The sequence below is a fragment of the Pan troglodytes genome, chromosome 7 (genome assembly GCF_028858775.2).
Source record: "Pan troglodytes isolate AG18354 chromosome 7, NHGRI_mPanTro3-v2.0_pri, whole genome shotgun sequence".
In the NCBI taxonomy this organism is placed as follows: domain Eukaryota; kingdom Metazoa; phylum Chordata; class Mammalia; order Primates; family Hominidae; genus Pan; species Pan troglodytes.
The window spans coordinates 59,296,295-59,316,276 of NC_072405.2; the positions used below are offsets into that span (position 1 = coordinate 59,296,295).

The 19,982-nt window shown below is 34.3% G+C and overlaps 1 protein-coding gene across 8 annotated transcripts in view; it reads left to right on the forward strand.

The window, feature by feature from the left end:
- Positions 1–19,982, forward strand: part of SNTG1 (syntrophin gamma 1) — an 869,847-nt gene that overhangs the window by 808,327 nt on the left and 41,538 nt on the right. For all 8 annotated transcript variants that reach the window (XM_063817091.1, XM_009455347.5, XM_009455346.5 and 5 more), the window contains one exon: positions 15,911–16,021. In XM_063817091.1, the coding sequence (XP_063673161.1) occupies positions 15,911–16,021 (111 nt within the window). The remainder of the gene's footprint in view (positions 1–15,910; positions 16,022–19,982) is intronic.

Here is a 19,982-nt window from a genome sequence, read left to right on the forward strand (position 1 = left end):
AAAAAATGTTAAGGGCAGCCAGAGAGAAAGGTCGGGTTACCCACAAAGGGAAACCCATCAGACTAACAGTGGATCTCTCTGCAGAAACCCTACAAGCCAGAATAGAGTGGGGGCCAATATTTAACATTCTTAAAGAAAAGGATTTTCAACCCAGAATTTCATATCCAGCCAAACTAAGCTTCATACCCAAAGGAGAAATAAAATCCTTTACAAACAAGCAAATGCTGAGAGATTTTGTCACCACCAGGCCTGCCTTACCAGAGCGCCTGAAGGAAGTATTAAATATGGAAAGGAAAAAACAGTACCAGCCACTGCAAAAACATACCAAATTGTAAAGGCCATCGACACTATGAAGAAACTGAATCAACGAATGGGCAAAATAACCAGCTAGCATCATAATGACAGGATCAAATTCACACATAACAATATAAACCTTAATTGCAAATGGGCTAAATGCCCCAATTAAAAGATCAAAAAACACAAAAAAGGGCATTACATAACGGTAAAGGGATCGATGCAACAAGAAGAGCTAACTATCCTAAATATATGCACCCAATACAGGAGCACTCAGATTCATAAAGCAAGTTCTTAGAGATGTACAAAGAAACTTAGACTCCCACACAGTAATAGTGGAATATTTTCACTGCCCACTGTCAATATAAGACAGATCAACAAGAGAGAAAATTAACAAGGATATTCAGAACTTGAATCAGCTCTGGACCAAGTGGACCTAATAGACATCAACAGAACTCTCCACCCCAAATCAACAGAAGATACATTCTTTTCAGCACCACATCGCACTTATTCTAAAATTGACCACAAGATTGGAAGTAAAACACTCCCCAGCAAATGCAAAAGAATGGAAATCATAACAGTCTCTCAGACCACAGTGCAATCAAATTCGAACTCAGGACTAAGAAACTCAGTCAAAACTGTACAACTACATGGAAACTGAACAACCTGCTCCTGAATGACTACTGGGTAAATAAATGAAATAAATAAGTTGTTTGAATCCACTGAGAACAAAGACACAACGTACCAGAATCTCTGGGAGGCAGCTAAAGCAGTGTTTAGAGGGAAATTTATAGACTAAATTCCCACTGGAGAAAGTGGGAAAGATCTAAAATCAATACCCTATCAGCACAATTAAAAGAACTAGAGAAGTAAAAGCAAACAAATTCAAAAGCTAGCAGAACACAAGAAAAAACTCAAATCAGAGCAGAAATGAAGGAAATAGAGACATGAAAAACCCTTCAAAAAATCAATGAATCCAGGAGCTGGTTTTTTGAAAAGAGTAACAAAATAGAGCACTAGCCGGACTAATAAGAAAAGAGAAAAGACTGAAATAGAAACAATAAAAAATAATAAAAGGCATATTACCACTGATCCCACAGAAATACAAACTACCACCAGAGAATACTATAAACAGCTCTATTCAAATAAACCAGAAAATGTAGAATAAATGGATAAATTCCTGGACACATACACCCTCCTAAGACTAAACCAGGAAGAAGTCAAATCCCTGAATAGACCAATAACAAGTTCTGAAATTGAGGTAGTAATTAATAACCTACCAACCAAAAAAAGCACAGGACTAGATGGATTCACAGCAGAATTCAACCAGAGGTACAAAGAGGATCTGGTACCACTCCTTCTGAAAGTATTCCAAAACATAGCAAGAGAGGGACTCCTCCCTAACTCATTTTATGAGGCCAGCATCATCCTGATAGCAAAACCTAGTAGAGACACAACAAAAAAAGAAAATTTCAGGCCAATATTTCTGATGAATATCAGTGAGAAAATCCTCAATAAAATATGGGCAAACGAAATCCAGCAGCACATCAAAAAGTTTGTCCACCATGATCACGTCGGCTTCATCCCTGGGACATAAGGCTGTTTCAATGTATGCAAATCAAACCAGCACAAGACTAGGATGCCCTCTCTCACCACTCCAATTCAAGATAGTATTGGAAGTTCTGGCTAGGGCAATCAGGCAAGAGAAAGAAAGAAAGGATATTCACATAAGAAAAGAGGAAGTCAAATTGTCTCACTTTGCAGATGACATGATTATATGTTTAGAAAACCCCATTGTCTCAGACCAAAATCTCCTTAAGCTGAGAAGCAACTTCAGCAAAGCCTCAAGATACAAAATCAATGTACAAATATCACAAGCTTTCCTATACACCAATAACAGACAAACAGAGAGCCAAATCATGAGTGAAATTTTATTCACAATTGCTACAAACAGAATAAAATACCTAGGGATACAACTTACTAAGAATGTGAAGGACCTCTTCAAAGAGAATTAGAAACCACTGCTTGAAGAAGTAAGAGAGGACACAAGCAAATGGAAAAACATCCCATGCTCATGAATAGGAAGAATCAATATTGTGAAAATGGCCATACTGCCAAAAGTAATTTATAGATTCAATGCTATCCTCATCCAGCTACCATTGACTTTCTTCACAGAATTAGAAAAAACTACTTTAAATTTCATATGAAACTGAAAAAGAGCCCACACAGCCAGGACAATCCTAAACAAAAAGAACAAAGCTGGAGGCATCATGATACCTGACTTCAAGCTATACTACAAAGCTACAGTAACCAAAACAGCATAATACTGGTACCAAAACAGAAATATAGACCAGTGGAACAGAATAGAGGCCTCAGAAATAACACCACACATCTACGACCATCTGATCTTCCACAAACCTGACAAAAAAAAAAAGCAATGGGGAAAGGATTCCCTATTTAATAAATGGTGCTAGGAAAACTGGCTAGCCATACGCAGAAACTGGACCCCCTTTTTACACCTTATGCAAAAATTAACTCAAGATGGATTAAAGACTTAAACATAAGAGGTAAAACCATAAAAACCCTAGAAGAAAACCTAGGCAATACCATTCAGGACATAGGCATGAGCAAAGACTTCATGACTAAGACACAAAAATCAATGGCAACAAAAGCCAAAATTGATAAATGGGATCTTGTTAAACTAAAGAGCTTCTGCACAGTGAAAGAGACTATCATCAGAATGAACAGGCCATCTACACAATGGGAGAAAAGTTTTACAATCTATCAATCTCAAAAAGGGCTAATATCCAGAATCTACAAGGAACTTAAACAAATTTACAAGAAAAAAACAAACAACCCCATCAAAAAGTGGGCCAAGTATATGAACAGACACTTCTCAAAAAAAGACATTTATATAGCCAACAAGCATATGAAAAAAAGCTCATCATCACTGGTCTTTAGAAAAATGCAAATCAAAACCAAAATGAGATACCATCTCACACCAGTTAGAATGGTGATCATTAAAAAGTCTGGAAATAATAGATGCTGGAGAGGATGTGGAGAAATAGGAACACTTTTACACTGTTGGTGGGAGTGTAAATTAGTTCAGCCATTGTGGAAGACACTATGGCGATTCCTCAAAGATCTAGAACCAGAAATACCATTTGACCCAGCAATCCATTACTGGGTATATACTGGATGTGGGGCTGCGGGAGGAATAGCATTAGGAGAAAACTTAACATAGATAACGGATTGTTGGGTGCAGCAAACCACCGTGGCATGTGTATCCCAGAACTTAAAGTATAATAAAAAAATAAATAAATACAAAGTGGGGGCATCATTCCATTTGATTTTAAACAGGGCTATAGTAACCAAAACAGCATGGCACTGGTACAAAACCAGACACATATACTAGTGGAACAGAATGGGGAACCCCGAAATAAGACCATACACCTACAACTATTTCATCTTTGACAAACCTGACAAAAACAATCAGTGGGGTAAGGATTCCCTATTCAATTAATGATGCTGAGATAACTGGCTGGCCAGTTGCAGAAGAAATTGGACCCCTTTTTTTGCACTATATACAAAAATTAACTCAAGATATATTAAAGACTTAAATATAAAACCCAAACTATAAAAACTCTGGAATACAGCCTAGGCAATACCATTCTAGACATAGGACTGGGCAAAGATTTCATGATGAAGATGCCGAAAGCAATTACAACAAAAGCAAAGATTGGAAAATGGGATCTAATTAAACTAAAAAGCTCTGCGCAGCAAAAGAAACTATCAACAGAGTGAACAAACAACCTACAGAATGGGAGAAAATTTTTGCAAACTGTGCATCTGACAAAGGTCTAATATCCAGCATCTACAAGGAACTTAAACAAATTTACAAGAAAAAAAAAACAACCTTATTAAAAAGTGGGCAAAGGATATGAACCACACTTTTCAAAAGAAGACATACATGTGGCCAAAAAACATATGAAAAAAAAAAAACCTCAACATCACTGATTATTAGAGAAATGCAAATCAAAACCACAGTGAGATACCATCTCACACCTGCCAGAATGGCTACCATTAGAAACAAAACAAAACAAAACGAAAACAATGCTGACAAGGTTGTAGAGAAAAAGGAAAGCTTTTACCTGGTTGGTGGGAGTATAAATTAGTTTAACCATTGTGGAAGACAGTATGGTAATTCCTCAAAGACCTAAAAATAGAAATATTATTTAACCCATCAATCCCATTACTAAGTATATACTCAAAGGAATATAGATTGTTCTGTCATAAAGAGAGATGCACAAGTATGTTCATTGCAGCACTGTTCACAATAACAAAGACATGGAGTCAATCTAAATGCCCATCAGTGGTAAACTAGATAAAGAAATTGTGGTGTATATACACCATGGAATACTAAGCAGCCATAAAAAAGAATGAGATCATTTACATTGCAGGCACATGGATGGAGCTGGAGGCCATTATCTTTAGCAAACCAATACAAGAACAGAAAACCAAACACCACATGTTCTCACTTATAAAGAGGAGCTAAATGATGAGAACACATGGTCACATACAGAAGAACAACATACACTGAGGCCTATCAGAGGATGGAGGTTTGGAGAAGGGAGAAGAGCAGGAAAAATAACTACTGGGTACTAAGCTTAATACCTGGGTGACAAAATAATCTGTACAAAACTCCTCCATGATGTCAGTTTACCCATATAACAAACCTTCACATGAACTTTTCTTTTTTTTTCTGAGGCAGTCTTGCTCTGTCCCCTAAGCTGGAGTACAGTGGTGCAATCTCAGTTCACTGCAACACTCACCTCCTGGGTTCAAGCAATTCTTCTGCCTCAGCCTCCTGAGTAGCTGGCATTACAGGTGTGTGCCACCAGTCCTGGCTAGTTTTTGGATTTTTAGTAGAGATGGGGTTTAGCCATGTTGGCCAGGCTGGTCTTAAATTCCTGACCTCAGGTGATCTTCCCGCATCCCCTTCCCAAGTGTTGGGATTACAGGCACGAGCGACTGCACTTGGCCAAGTACCCCAGAACTTAAAATAAAAGTTAAATGTAAGAAAAAGATAATTTAACAGTTTCTCACATAACAAAACATACTGTTACCATCCAAATCTTATTCCATGGTATTTACTCAAAGTATCTAAAAAGTTATTTCCTCACAAAAGTCTGCACATGGATATTTAGAGCAGTTTTATTCATAATTGCCCAAACATGGAAACAACCAACATTCACTTTAGTATGTGAATGGATAACTAAACTATGGTATATCTAGAAAATGGAATATTATTGAGCATCAGAAAAAAAAAGCCATGAAATGGCATGATGGAAACAAATGCACATTACTAAGTGAAAGAAGTCAATTCGAAAGGATTATATACTGTATGATTCCAACTATATGAGATTCTGGAAAAGGCAAAACTGTGAAGATGGTAAAAGACCAATGGTTACCAGTTATTGTGGGAAAGAGAGGGATGAGTAGGTGGACCACAGAGGATTTCCAGGGCAATGAAACTACTCTGCAAGATACTGTAATGGTAGATAAATGTTATTATACATTTGTCAAAATCCATAGTATTTATAACACCAAAAGTGAACCCAAATGTAAACTTAGGACTTTGAAGGATAATGTCAATGTAGGTTCGTAGATTATAACAAATGCACCATTCTGTTTCTTTTGCTTATTATTTCTGTGAACATGAAACTGCTCTCAAAAATAAAATCTATTATTAATTTTTAAAAAATCATACACACACAATTAACCAACTGGATCTAACAGACATATGCATGCTATATATTCAACCACAGTTGAATACACATTTTTCTGAAGGGCACATGGGACATTCTTCAGATTAGACCATGTGTTAAGCACAAAATACGTCATGATAGATTTTAAATGATTGAAATTATACAAAATATCTTTTCTGCTCACAATGGAATGAAACTAAAAATCAATAACAGAAGAAACACTGGATAATCCAGAAAGAAATGGAAATCAACACACTCCTAATTGTTAACTGGATAAAGAAGAAAACAAATATTTAGAGGAAAATGAAAGTGAAACACAAACATACCAAAATATATGAGACAAAGCGAAAGCAGTACTAAAAGGGAAACTTATAGGAGTACAAGTATATATATTAAAAAAGAGGATGAAAACAAAAACTCATCTAAAAATAAGAAACATCACAAATCAGTGACCTGACATTACATCTTAAAGAAGTAGAAAAAGACGAGTAGACTGAAAGCTAGCTAGAAAGGTGAAAACAATAAAGATTATAGTTGAAAAAAATAAAATAGATACTAGAAAGTAATGAAGAAAAATCAACAAAATTAAAGGTTGGTTCCTTGAAAAAATAACAAAATTTATAAGTCTTTAGCCTGATTGTCTCAACAAGAAGACCCAAATTACTAAAATCAGAAAAAAAGAGAAGAGACATTTTGATAATATTGTAAAAATAAATGGATTAAGAGAGAATTTTATGAGCAATTGCATTTCAGAAATTTGATAACCTAGATGAAATAGATAAATTCCTGGAAATATACACACTGCCAAAGGTGAATGAATCTGTAGCTATTAAGGGGATTGAATCCATAATCATAAATCTGTCAACAGAGAAGAGGCCTGGACCACATAGCTTTATTGGTGAATTTTACCAAACATTAAAAAAACCAAAGTTATTCTCAAATTCTTACCAAAAAAAAAAAAAAAATTGAAGGGGTGGGAATGCTTTGTAAGTCATTCTGTGAGGCCAACATTACCTTGACACCAAAGCCAGAAGAAGGTGCTACAAGAAAAGAAAATAGTAGCTCAATATTCCTAATGAATATTAATGAAAAAAACTCTCAAAAAATACTAGCAAATAGAACTCAGCAACATATTAAAAGGATTATACACCATGGCCAAGTAGTATTTATTAATGAAATTCAAGGAAGTTTCAATATATGTAAATCAATCAATGTAATACAACACCTTAATAAAATGAAGTTTAAATAAAAATACAAGAATCTTCTCAATTAATACAGAAAAATACACTTGTCAGAACGCATCAACCTTTAACAAAAAAAACTTAATAAACTAGGAATAGAAGGAAATTTTAAATATGAAAAAAGACCCACAGATAATATTATATCCAATGCTGAAAGACTGAAGGTTTTCTCCTAAATCAGGAACAAGAATACTTGCTTTGACTTCTTCTGTTTGACATGGTATTATTGACAGTTTTAGCCAGAGCTATTAGGCAAGAAAAAAAAAAAAAAGCCAAAGAAAATTGAAAATTAGTAAAATTATCTCTGCTCACAGATGACATAATCTTGTATGTAGACAACTACACACACAAACACACACACGTCAGATGTATTAGGCCATTCTTGGATCGGTATAAAGAAATACCTGAGACTGGGTAATTCATAAAGGAAAGAAGTTTAGTTGGCTTACTGTTCTTCAGCCTATACAGGAAGCACGGTGCTGGCATCTGATGGCTTCTGGGGAAGTCTCAGGGAGTTTTTAGTCATGGTGGAAGATGAAGTGGAAGCAAGCTTGTCACATGGCAAAAATAGGAGCAGAGAGAGAGAGAGAGGAGGTGACACACATTTTTAAATGACAGGATTTCCTATGAACCCAGATTGAGAGCTCACTTATTGCCAAGGGGATGGCCCAAGCCATTCATGGGTGCAGATCTTTCAGATATCTGCCCCCATGATCCACACACCTCCTATAAGGCCCCTTTCCAAACACTGGGGATTAGATTTCAACATGAGATTTAAGCGGGGACAAATATGCAAACTAAATAACCACACAAAACCTGTTTTGGCTAATACATAATAATAGCAAAGTCACGGTATACAAAATCAACACACATACAAAAAGAGTTGTATATCTATACACTAACAATGAATAATCTGGAAAAGCATTTGAGAAGACAATTTTATTTACAATAACATAAAGAGAATAAAATAATTGGGTATATACTTAACCAAGTAGGTGAAAGTCTTGTATACTAAAATCTACAGAAAAGTTATGAAAGAAATATAAAAGAAACAACATCCTCTGTTTATGAATTGAAAGACATATTATTATTAAGATGACAATATGATACAATGCAGTCCTCATCAAAATGTCACTGATATTTTTTGAAGAAATAGAAAAGTCCATCTTATAACTAACATAAAATTTTAAGGATCCCCAAATACCCAAAACAATCTTGAAAAAGAACAAAATTTGTAGGTCTTTGACTTCTGATTACAAAATTTATTACAAAGCTATAGTAATTAAAATAGTGTTGTCCTGTCATAGAGACTGACATAAAAACATGTAATTGAATAGAGATCACAGAATGAACCTCACATGTATGGTAAAATGATTTTCAACAAGGGTGCCAAGACCATCCAATGAGGAAAGAGCAGTGTTTTCAACTAATGGTGTTTGTTAGTAAAACAAAATACTCACCTGCAAAAGGATAAAGTTAGACCCTGGCCTTATACCATACTCAAAAATTAACTCAAAATGAGTCAAAGACCTAACTGTAAGAGTTAAAATGATAAAACTTGTAGAAGAAAGCATAGGGGAAAAGCTTCATTACTTTAAATTTGGCAATAATTTCTTTGCTATGATGCCGAAAGCTCAGGCAACAAAATTAAAGATAGATAAATTGGACAACATTAAAGTGAATGACTTTTGTACATCAAAGGATACTACAACAGAGTGCAAAGGTCACCCACAGAATGGAAGAATGTATTTGCAAATCATATATGTGATAATGGGTTAATATCCAAAATGTATAAAATGCTTATACAACTCAGTAACAACAAAACAAGCAACTCAATTCGAAATAGAACATGAGTAGATATTGCAACAAAGAATATATACAAATGGCCAGCAAGCACACAAAAAGATGACCAACATCACTAGCCATTAGTGAAATGCAAGTCAGAACCACAGGAGTTACCACTTTACATTCATTGGGATGGCAAAAATCAGAAAGAAAACAAACAAAGTTGTTGATGAGGATGTGGAGAACCTCATAAATGAAAGAGTAACCCTTTCTTTCACATTGCTGGTATAATTATAAAATGATGTAGCCTCTGAAAACCATTTGGTGGTTCCACAAAAAGTTGAACATAGGTTACCATATGATTTAATAATGCAGCTTCTCAGTACATACACCAAAGAATTGAAAGCAGGGACTTAAACAGATACTTGTACACCAATGTTCATGGCAGTATGACTCACAGTTGACAAATGGTGAATGCAACTCAAGTGTCCATCGATAAATGAATGGATAAACAAAATTGGGATTTTCAGACAATGGAATATTATTTAGCCATGGATGGGCCTGGAAAACCTTACGTTAAGTGAAATAAGCCACACACAAAAGGAGAGATGTTTTATGATTCCCCTTAAATGAAATACCTAGAATAGGCAAATTCTTAGAGACAGGAAGTAGAATAAAGGGTACCTGGGGCAGTGGGGAAAGATAAGTGAAGACATATGATTAATGGGTACAGAGTTCCTGTTTAGGATGAACAAAATATTCTGTAAATGGCTAGTGGTAATGATTACACAACATTGTGAATGTATTTAACATTCTTGAATCATACATGTAAAAATCATTACAATGCTAAATTTTATATTATGTATATTTTACCACACCAAAAGAAAATGTGAATGTTCTTTTTATTTTTATAATTGTTAATGTTAAATAATAATTTGAAATTAGAAAAGAAGGAATTATAGATAATGTAAAAATACATGAGTATATTCTACTTAATTTTGACTGTTCTTATACAAATGTTTTAGTAATAAAGTAATCAAGACATGGAGTTTTAGTACTCTAAAAGTCATGCTTTTCTTCACATAGATCTATGTTGAAATAAACTATAAAATTGTGTTAAGACCAGCTACCCCAGCTGAACGAACACACACAACACATCACACTCAAATCACATGCCTCAAATGAAAGCCTCTCAGGGATATCCACTGGCATCATTAACAAAAAACTGTGAGTGCTTTTTCATTTAAAGAAAATCTTTGGCCCACCTATTCATGAGAAAAACATCAAAAACATTACAATAGGGGCTAGTCTACAAAATACCTGACAGGACTCCTCAAAGTTTTCAAGTACAGTCTGATGAGGAACTGAGAACCTGTCACAGCCAAGTGGAGCCTAAGAAGTCACAATGAATAAATGTAACATGGCACCGTAACAGAAAAAGACATTAGGTTAAAACTAAAGATACCTAAATAAATGATAGACCTTACTTAATAATCTGCTGATATTAGTTTATTAACTGTGACAAGACACCATACTAATGTGAGATATCATTAATTGGGCAAACTGGGTGTGGAGTGGATATGAACTTTCTGATTGTCTTAATATTTTTGTAAGTCATATATATGTATAATATATATTTGCATATACATATTGTAAATATATATAATATATAATATTATAAATATATATAATATATATTATATATATACACATATACTTTTTATTTTCCCTGCAAAACATCTTTAGACTTGTAGGATGGGTTCAATGTCATTATGTAGTCAAACAATAAATGCAAGTTTACTTTTTTTTAGTGCTTTTGCTCTTCTGCAGATTGTATGCTATCTAAATATGCTATTGTGATATTGGATGATGAGGTATAGTCAAAAAACCTTACAGACTTCTGGAAGGAATTCTGATCTAGTAAGAAATGAATTTCATTATAAAACTATTAGCTCCAGATTAACACCCCCTCAGGTATTCTTGGAGCTACAAATCTGGGAAAGTAGTATAATGCACTGTAGGCCTATATAAATTGAAAAATTGTCTCCTGAAAGGGGGTAGCAGAAAATATTGACTTCAATCATGAAGGGTTATGCTGCAGTAATTCCTTGTTGCATCTTTCTGAAATGATGCACTAAACTAGTAGAATTGTTCAGACCATGGACTTAAACTTTTTCTTGAGCGTGCCACTCATATTCCTCCACATTTGTCAAACTAAGTGTGCCTCAGAAATCTAGCCTAAGTACTACAAGTTTTTTGTGTGCATGTGTGTTTCAGTCTTAAAAAATTGGCGTATAAAAATTAATATTTAAGAACACATATAAAGTAAACTGGGTACTAGGATTCTACCTTACCATATGCTTACCTTATGTATTAGTAATACAATTAAGGTAACATTCTATTATTTTATATAATCTCCATGTCGAATTTTCCTTTTACCTCTGTTACTTTAATTCTTAAATTTTGATCTTGTTTTAGTATTAATCTGTTGAAGAAAAATGCCAAAATTTTAATTTCAAACACAAAAATTTTCACACTTCGTTCCTTCCTTCTTTCTTTCCTTCCTCTCTTTTTCTCTTTCTCTCTTTCTGACAGGGCTCACTCTGTAGTGCAGTGGCATGATCACGGCTCACTGTAGCGTCAACCACCGGGCTCAGGTGATTCTCCCATCTCAATCTCCCAGGTAGCTAGGCCTACAGGCTCATGCCATCAAGTCCAGCTAACTTTTTGTCTTTTTTGTAGACAGGGTTTCATCATGTTGCCCAAGCTGTGTAAGACACAATTTTTTTTTAAATGTAAGGTACATTTTTCCCCATGTACCAAGATAGGAAAAAAGCAAAAACACACACTTTATTGAGTTGAAGGTGAAAGTTGCAATTTTTTTGTCTGGCATTGTTACCACTCACCATTAAAATACATATGTACAAATGGAGACCATGGGTAATGTCTCCTAATTATAAACCTGTAATATCTAAGCTGAAAATATTACCACTAGGAAAAGTTATGCATATGAATATTTACTGTGGAATTGCTGGTTGGAGATAAACATTTTCTCACTCCATTTACCCTTAAATGTATTTCTTGGAACCTTTACCAATCTCATTTTCTCAGTGTCAGTGTGAGATAATATTGGAGAACAGGCATTTTACCAGGAATTATTTTACATTTTGCTAGGTGAGGGGGTACTACTTTCTCATTAAAAACTCTGCTTAAAGAGGCTAAGACCTCAAGAAATCTGGGTTTTAAGGATCACTGGTGATATGTTAAAATTGGTATTCAGGATATGTTTAACTATAACTTGCTCTTCATATGACAGTGTGAATGTATTGACATAAGTGCTAATATACAGGCGTACCTCATTTTATCATACTTTGCTTTATCGTCCTTCACATATACTGTGTCTTTTACAAATTGCAGGTTTGTGGCAACCCTGCATTGAGCCACTCTATCAGCTCTTTTTCCAACAGCGTGCACTTACTTTGTATCTCTGTGTCACATTTTGGTAATGCTTAAAATGTTTCAAAGCTTTTTAAATTACATTTGTTATGGTGTCCTGCAATTAGTAATATTTCATGTTATTATTGTAATTATTTTGGAGCACCATGAACTGTGCCCATACAAGATGGTGAATAATTTTAACCAAAAAGATGTGTGTTCTGACTGCTCCACTGACCAACTGTTTCCCACCTCTCTCCCTGTACTTAGGCCTCCCTATTCCCACAGACACAATAATTTGAAAATCAAGCTAATTAATAATCCTGCAATGGACTTTCTAAGCATTCAAATGAAAGACTCACATGCCTCTCACTTTAAATCAAAATCTAGAAATGATTACGCTTGGTGAGAAAGGCATGTTGAAAACAGAGATAGGCTAAAAGCTGGGCCTCCTGTGACAAACAGTTAAGCAAGTTGTGAATGCAAAGGAAAAGTTTTTGAAGAAATGTAATAGTGCTACTCCAGGGAACACATACATGATAAGAAAGTGAAACAGCCTTTTTGCTGATATGGAGAATGTTTTCATGGTATGGATAAATCAAACCAGCCACAACATTCCCTTAAGCCAAACCCTAATCCAGGAGAAGGCTCTCTTTTCAGATCTATGAAAGCTGATAAAGATGAAGAAGCTGAAGAAGAAAAGATTGAAGCTAGCATAAGTTTGTTCATGAGGTTTAAGGAGAGAAGCCATCTCTACACCATAAAAGTACAACGTGAAGCAGCAAGTGCTGATGGAGAAGCTACAGCAAGTTATCCGAACATCTAGCTAAGATCATTGATAAAGGTGGCTACACTAAACAATGGATTTTTAGTGTAGATAAAACAGCCTTATGTTGGAAGAAGATGCCATCTGAAACTTTCATAGGTAGGGAGGAGAAGTCAATGTCTGGCTTCAAAACTTCAAAGGACAGGCTGCCTCTCTTGTTGGGACCAATGCAGCTCGTGACTAAAGTATAGCCAATTCTCATTTACCATTCTAAACATCCTAGGACCCTTAAGAATTGTGCTAAATCTACCCTACCTGTACTCTAAATGGAATATTAAATCCTGAAGAACATCTGTTTACAACATGGTTTACTGAATATGTTAAGCCCACTATTGACACCCACTGTTCAAAAAAACAATTCCTTTCAAAATAATACGGCTCACTAAAAATGTACCAAATTATCCAAGAACTCTGAGGGAGATGTGCAAGGAGGCTAATGTCTTCTTGTCTGCTAACACAATATCCATTCTGCAGTCCATGAATCAAGGAGTATTTTCAACTTTCAAGTCTTACTATTTAAGAAATGCACTTTGTAAGGCTATAGGTAACATAGATAAAGTGATTCCTCTGATGGATCTTGGCAGTCAATTAAAAACTTTCTAGAAAGGATTCATAATTTTAGATGCCATTACATTATCTATGATTCATGGGAGGAGGTCAAAATATCAATATAAATAGGGATTTGGAAGAAGTTGAATCAATTCTAAACCCTCTTCGGAGACTTGGAGAGGTTCAGGACTTCAGTGAAGGAAGTAAATGCAAATGCCGTGGAAATAACAAGAAAACTAAAATTATAACTGGAGCCTTGAAGATGCAACTGAATTATTGCAATCTCATGATAAAACTTTGGTGAGTGAGGAGTTTCTTCTTATGGAGGAGCAAAGAAAGTGGTTTCTTCGGATGGAATCTACTTCTTATGAAAATGCTGTGAATATTGTTGAAATGATAACAAAATATTTAGAATATTACATTAATTTAGTTGATAAACAGCAGGAGGATTTGAGTGAATTGACTGCAGTTCAGAAATTCTGTGGGTAAAATTCTATTCGGCTATATTGCAGGCTACAGAAAAATCTTTCATGAAACAGTCAATCAATGCAGCAGACTTCATTGCTGTCTTATTTTAAGAAATTATCACAGCCACCCCAACCACCAGCAATCACCATCCTGATGAGCCAGCAGCTGTCAGCATCAAGGCAGCACCCTCCACCAGCAAAAGGACTACAGCTCACTGAAGACTTGAATGACCCCTAGCATTTTTTAGTAATAAATTATATTTTAATTAAGGTATATACATTGTTTTTTCGGCTTAATGTCATTGTACACTTAATAGACTACAGTATAGAAACAAACATCACTTTTATATGCATTGGGAAACCAAACAATTTCTGTGACTCACTTCATTGCAACACTTGCTGTTTCGTGGTGGTCTGGAACACAATCCACAAAAGCACTGAGGTATGCCTGTATATACCCCGAGGTATGCCCATATATGCTTTTATCTATCACATTTTATTCTGAAAAAGATGTGAGACATATACTCTGTTCTTTCTTTACTATTTTATCAGCGACAATAGCTTAAATAGGACTGCACTCAGAAAATATTTGACTATATCAGCTATGTTTTGTTGATCTATTTAGAAACCATAAGAAATCGTTTAAAAAATATTTGAAACAATAATTTGTTAAAAGTATTTGCTATCACATATTTAATGAGATAAAGGTATGCTAAGATAAGGTAAAACAAACTACATGGTGTGTGATCATGTTTGAACACACATACACAATTTTCTTCTTTAATGATTTATATCTTTGGTGTTTTACTTTGGACATGCATGTTTTTAGTTTCAGGACATACCAAAGAGTGAACTGCTGCACCTGCTCCCAGGAAATATGATTTATGATATAGGATAGACAAAAACTTGTTATAGACAATTCCCACTTATTGCCAATTTAACCTTTTATATCTCCATTTTTGTTATTTGGAAAGGCAACAGATTGCTGTTACTTTCTGCTTCAGAGAATTACATTTGTAGAATATGTTTCTGAAAGAGGCTCTACTTTCCAAGATATTACAGACTGATGCAGATGGCTCTATAAAATGCTTATTCTGCATCTCATGAAAGCACCATGTCAGTTTTTGTCATAAGGGTTTATTCAAGCTAATATGTCATCTTAATAAAGCGAAGGTTATTAGTTGAGCTTCAAGATGAAGTTCCAGAATGATCAATTCAAAATCACTTTGTCACTTCTATTGAAAAGGACTCAATGAAACATACAGTGCTTATTGACTGTGCACATAAGACAAGATACTAAAAGCAATTTATTTTTATGCATTTTTGCAATAATTATTTCATGGATAAAATATTTCTGAAAATTAAATGATAATATTGAATCACAAATGTTAACATTTGATAAATATTTTTAAATTTCATTTTAAAATATTGGGACATAGTACTAACTTTGTATGATTAACTTTTACCATTTAAAAAAGAACTATTTCTTGATTTGAAAGCAGATATTAATTCCACTGACTTACATTGTTTTTTTTCCCCCTTTAGGCTGTCCTTTGGAGGTATAAATTCTCTCAGCTTAAAGGTTCTTCAGATGATGGCAAGAGCAAAATCAAATTTTTGTTTCAGAATCCAGATACTAAACAGATTGAAGCAAAGGTAAACCCAAGAAATTCATCACATAACACCTCTAACTACATTAATGCCACTAAGGAACAAAGAGGGGAAACTTTCGGGGAATCACAAGACCAAAAACACACATTCTCTGCTCATCTTGAAATATCCGTCATGGCCAGAAGAATAAACTTACTTTAAGATTTTATTGGCAAATTTTCACTTAAAGGCAGCACTTAAAATAAATTACACAAAACTAATTGCATTTCTTAGTTTTAATTCCTTATGAACTGCATTTTTGTCACACTAAAATAACATCCTGGGAACTAAAGCAGTCCTTTGGTAGTTTCATTCTAAATAATAATTTAAAATACTTTGTAAAAATCTGACTATATTTACATAAATTTATATATTTACATTTTATTTACATATATTTTTTCACATATTCAAAATCTGCATTATTTTCATTACTATAATATAAAATTGACAATAACAATATTTGTATTAGAATAAATTATAAATGCATTATCCCAGTATAGAGAAAAGGGTAAATAACAAAGTGAAAAAATTGTATCTATGGACATGAAAGCTCAATATAATTTTTCAACTATGAATTAAAATTACCATATTTCTATTATAGCCCTTCACTTATTAAATTCAGGGCTAAGAAGCCTTAGCCTGACATTCAGAACCTTCCCAGGAATGTCCCTTGATGATATTTTTGGCAAAGTCTCCTGTAACACTGCTCTATGTTTAGATTAGACACTCTCCTTCTTTTAACAAGGTGACTCCTTGTAGCCTGATGTATCTTCTGCTTTTCTCTCAACTGTTTTCCTTAGCTTTTTGTCTGAGTATCTCTCGAGATGTCCCATTCTTGTCTCTTACTTGTCTTTGGACTCATCTTTTCTGCCTCTTCCTAGTTCACAGGTTGTGTAATGTGGGAACTGTGTCGTTCCTACAGCGGGCTCCTTTGCCACTGCATGTGTTTCCAGGGGGTTGCCTCACTTTGTCTCCCATCAGTTTAGACAAATGCCTTACTAACTTCTTCCACTCCCTTTATTTTATATGCCTCATAAGTTTTTAACTTACATTTCTAACACAGCCTCTTCCCTAAATATAGACCCATCTCTGCACCGGCCCTTTCTCTACCTCTCGCTACTGCTCCACTTCTCCCACCTCAGCTACCACTGATCAATCATTTACTTTGTGCCAACCACTTATTTTGATAATATCAAAGAATGCATTACTCTTGTCAATTTTTTTTTACCTTTAGCTCTTGGTGTATTTCTTAATCTTTCAAAGCACAGCACAAATTTTAATACTGGTGAAAGATGTTAATATTGTCAGTTCTGTATTATTCTGGCATTTATTCTGATGGGGAACCTCAACCACCAGTTGCTGACAGCGGTACAGTATTCAGTTACTTACCCCAACACTTTTTAATGAGCTAACAAACCCTTTGCAAAGGAACAAGAGTGATAAATGCAATCTAATGGCTACTAACTATGGTATTTAGATATTAATTTAGTGTAGCGTGTATTATACATGCAATTAATTATACTGACAAGTATACTAGAAATTACCTGTCAGCTACTAAGTATTATTCATTCTTGTAATTTTTGTGTTTTTAAGCTTTCTCTCATATGTAATTCATTAAGAGCTAGTGTAAGAATAGATATTTGGTTGAGTGTAATTCTCGAATTGATAGGAAGTAATTATGGAATAGAAAAAAAGTAGTCTTAAAAATAATGAGACTATGACATTTGGTGAGTTGTTGAAATTCTTTAAAGTCAGCATCTCCCTTTATAAAATAAAAGAAAATAATACCTCCATAGGTAATAATGAAAATACCCAATAAAATATGATGACTATTTAAACAACAATAATGCTAGACAATCAGAATGTTGGCAAGCCCTACAGAATTGTTTAGCCATACTTGTGTGTATCACCTGAACATTACCTCTGCTGACATAAAAATTGTGTAAGAACTGGAAGCAGGACATTTGCTAACTATTGTATAACCTCTATAACCATGACTTGTGAGCAGTAAGCTAACATACCATCACAGGAGCAAAACAATCGTAGTGTAGATGTTCTTGTGTGGACATAAGCTTTTATTTATCTGGGATAAATGCCTAGAAGTGCAAATTGCACCATAGAATAGAAAATGTTTGTTTAGTTTTAAATAAAATGCCAAATTATATTCTATAGTGGCTACAGAATATAGATAACATTTTATATCCTACCAATAATGTATAAAAGATCCAGTTTCTCTACATCCCTGCAAGGTTTGGGTATTGTCACTTAAAATTTTGGTTCTGCTCATCATAGTCTTCATTTACATATCCCTCAAGTCTGATAATGATGAACAACTTGTTATATGTATGTTATATCCTCTTTGTTATATGTATGTTATATCCTCTTTGTTATATGCCATGTATGTTATATCCTCTTTGTTGAGGAGATTTCTCTTCCTGTTTCTTGCCCATGTTCTGACAATATTGTTAGATTATAATTTTTTGGTGCCTTGTCTCTGTTTTTCTGTTAATTGTGCTAGAGGGTTTTCAAAGAACGACATTAATTTTTACTGATTTTTATATTGTGGTCTGTAATCCATTCAATGAATTCTGCCCTTTTAATATTTGCCTATTTTTTAGTTTCTTTGGCTTTTATTTTGCTCTCATTTTTAATTTTTTTGAGATAATATTTTAGATTTCTGATTTGAAATGTCCTTTCTAATATAGGATTTAGTTCTATAATTTCCTTGTTAGCACTGCATTTGCTGCATCCCCAAAATTCTGACATCTTGTGTTTCTATTTTCATCGGTTCAATATGTTTTTATTTCCCTTAAGTCTTTCTCTTTGACAAATGGATTTTTTTCCTTTCCTTTTTTAAATAGACTTTAGTTTTTCAGAGCAGTTTTCAGCTCACAGCAAAGTTGAGTGTAAGGTACAAAAATTTCCTGTATACCACCTGTCCCTAAACAAGCACAGCCCCCTCTGTAGTCAACATCCCCCACCAGAGGAGGGGATGAAGTTATAGCTGATGAACTTACAGTGACACATCATTACCACCCAGAGTCCATAGTTCACATTAGAGTTGACTGTTGGTGTTGCATATGTTATGGGTTTTGATATATATAGTGGCAGTTATCTGCCATTATAGTATCATAGTCGTTTCACTACCCTAAACATCTTTTGAGCTCTTCCTATTCACCCCTATCTTCCCCCCACCCCAAGAAACCACTCATTTTTAAAATTTGTCTCCTTAGTTTTTCCTTTTTCAAAATGTCATATAGTTGGATCATACAATAGTTACCCTTTTCATATTGGCTTATTTTACTTAGTGGTATGACTTTAAGTTTCTTCCATGTCTTTTCATGACTTAATAACTCATTTCTTTTTAGTACTGAATAATATCCAATTTTCTGGATGTACAACAGTTTATTTATCCATTCACCTACAGACAGACTTCTTTGTTACTTCCATGTTTTAGAAATTATAAACAAAACTGTTCTAAACATCCATATTCAGGTTTTGAGTGGACATAAGTTTTCAACTTCTTTGGGTAATATCATGGAGTGTGATTGCTAGATCATATGGTAAAACAGTGTTTAGTTTTTTTAAAATTGCCAAACTGTCTTCCAAAGTAATTGTAGAACTTTCCATCTCCATCACCAATAAATGAAAGTTGCTTTTGCTCCACAATCTCACCAGTAACTGTTGTTGTCCATGTTCTGGATTTGGACCATTCTAATAGGTGTGTAGTGGTATATTATTGTTGTTTTAATTTGTATTTATCTGATGATATACAACGTGGCACGTATTTTCATATGCTAATTTTCATCTGTATATATTCTTTGGTAAGGTATCTGTTAAGGTTTCTGGCCCATTTTTAATATTTTCATACGCTAATTTTCATCTGTATATATTCTTTGGTAAGGTATCTGTTAAGGTTTCTGGCCCATTTTTAATATTTCCATACACTAATTTTCATCTGTATATA